The 2,238-nt window shown below is 41.3% G+C and overlaps 1 protein-coding gene across 1 annotated transcript; it reads left to right on the forward strand. All coding sequences in view use genetic code 11, as the record gives it.

Moving 5' to 3' along the window:
* Positions 1 to 193: 193 nt before the first annotated feature.
* Positions 194 to 968, forward strand: EGR_07749 (hypothetical protein; the record flags this gene model as incomplete). Its single annotated transcript, XM_024496998.1, has 2 exons — positions 194 to 414; positions 626 to 968. 2 exons carry the CDS (start codon positions 194 to 196, stop codon positions 966 to 968), a joined length of 564 nt encoding a protein of 187 aa, XP_024348621.1.
* Positions 969 to 2,238: the final 1,270 nt, after the last annotated feature.

Here is a 2,238-nt window from a genome sequence, read left to right on the forward strand (position 1 = left end):
CTTCAAGGACCAGTGAGAAACTGTGGGAGGGCTGCACAATTGATCTCAAAGAAGATGTTTACAAAAGAATTGATTTCGCTGACTTTCAAATTTAGATGGAACCGTGCTTACAATCCGTCGTCGATCCCGTGAGTCTTTGATTTATCTCAAAACCATCGCCGCACTTGTGTACGAGAGATTTAGCAACTTCCACATGCCATCAACTAAACTGCACCAGAAGTCACAACGTCGAAATAGACATTATATTATGTGTAAACACAAAACTGTTACATTTGTTAGCAATAAACCAACAGAAGTCTCACACAGGCGTAAGAATAATCGCATGTTGCATTATTGTGAGGACCGCCCGTCAACTGATGTTATGTTAGCATGGATGTGCCCGCAACAATTGACGGCGCGTGATGTGAAGCACTTGTAAAATTCATTTCATTGTTTCAATTGGGCCGCAATAGACACTAACTCACCAGGTTTGATAAGGTCTTGACCTTAAGTAAGGAAATGCTAAACCACTTCATTCAGAGCAGTGTATTAAATCTGACACTACCACTGTTTTACGTTTTGAGTGTTTATTTTGCATTCTAATAGTAAATTTTCCTAAAGTAAGTATAAAACCTCCTCATTTTAGGGTAGCCACAGGGATCTATGCAAACGACGGTGGCGACATCAAGACGAACGCGTATGTTCACAATGCTTCCTTAAACGAAAGCAGATTCTTAATGCTATATTATGAGGCACCATTTAGAAAAAATTCCATTTCTGCTGAAAGACGGCAGTTAATAGCCACGAGCGCACTGAAAGTGGGAAGACTTGAACGGAATGTTGGATTAACTGAGCATTTAATTTTGCACCCTCTATGTCATGAGGCAGGCGGATTATCAGTAGTCAGTGACGGTGGCACAGAAGCAGCCTCAGTCAGTAAAGCGAGTCGTATTTTCTTTGTGGTGAAGCCTAAACGAATAATGGAGTGATGCAGGACCGACTATGAAATTACATTTATAAGCAAGGAGAATTTATTAGCTTGTCAAAATTAATTTGACAAGATGGCAGATTAGATAGTGCATACTAAACGAATGTTGCCGTCCTTGTAAAAGGTAGGGTCTGTGTGTGTAAGCTGTCACAACCGTAAGAGCGTGATTTGTGCCAACAGTGGTGGAGAGACAGAGGAGGTGGGCGAATGGCGAGACATTAGGTGAAATGACGTAGATGAATTAGGGACTCACCTTCGACATCTCAGCAAGAGTTGTCTGTAGGAGAATTGACCTGATGTAGGAGAATAGACCTCTTTCACAGGTTTGATTGCGAGAATAATTTCCGTCAAGTTTCCTATCTGACAATGGTTAACCCCTGTCGATGTAGTGAGCAATCCGATGCTATAATTAACGTCCTAACGTCATGCCACCGAGATATCTAGCAACGGAGAAGTTGAGAAGCTATCTGGATAGATGTTGTGGCAATCAAGTTAGAATGGTAGGTAGAGAGTGAGCCACATTAAACTGTCCACGCGTTATGGCGGTACATGAAGAGCAATAGAGAACGGAAACAAACCCGTTTCTGAACAAGATATACCTATAAAAATTAATTTATTTGTTCCATCTCACGGTTCTGCAAAACACGGTCCACTGCCACTACTATTACTAACTAAGTAAGTAATTGGGTTGCATCAGAGGCGCCACTGCGTTTGCTCTCCGGAGAAAAGGCAAAGTGCGAGAGTTCTTTACACGGCAGCCAAGTTACCCATCTCCATTCTGCACTAGATATGAATGTGTATATGGAGATAGAAGGGTATAAAGTTGGATGAGTAATGGATGGATGGATGGATGTGTACAGGGATATTTAAATAGATGCTCCGTCAGATCAAATGTCACGGCATCACTGAAAGAGGGGCATTTGGAGACTAACACAAAAGTTTGGAATGGTTTTATACATGTCAGCAGTAAGAAGAGAATTTTGCATAATTTATCGTGCCACATTACACACTTCAGATCCAATCAGCCTGTCAACCTACCACCAAGAGCGTAAGTGAATATGTTGCCTAAGAATCGCCGCTGCACTTGCCCTCGAATGATTGTCAAATATCGCAATTTTGTCGACGTCACTGTAATAGAATGTGCTCTACAGCTCAGCCACCTTACTCATTTACAAGCTACGCTAGATGATGAGACGGATGAATAAATGCATTGGAATTTGGTTGAATGACGTTATTAATCCATTCAAATATGACAACAATGCTAAAAATGA

The sequence above is a fragment of the Echinococcus granulosus genome, assembly GCF_000524195.1.
Source record: "Echinococcus granulosus chromosome Unknown EG_S00085, whole genome shotgun sequence".
In the NCBI taxonomy this organism is placed as follows: Eukaryota; Metazoa; Platyhelminthes; class Cestoda; order Cyclophyllidea; family Taeniidae; genus Echinococcus; species Echinococcus granulosus.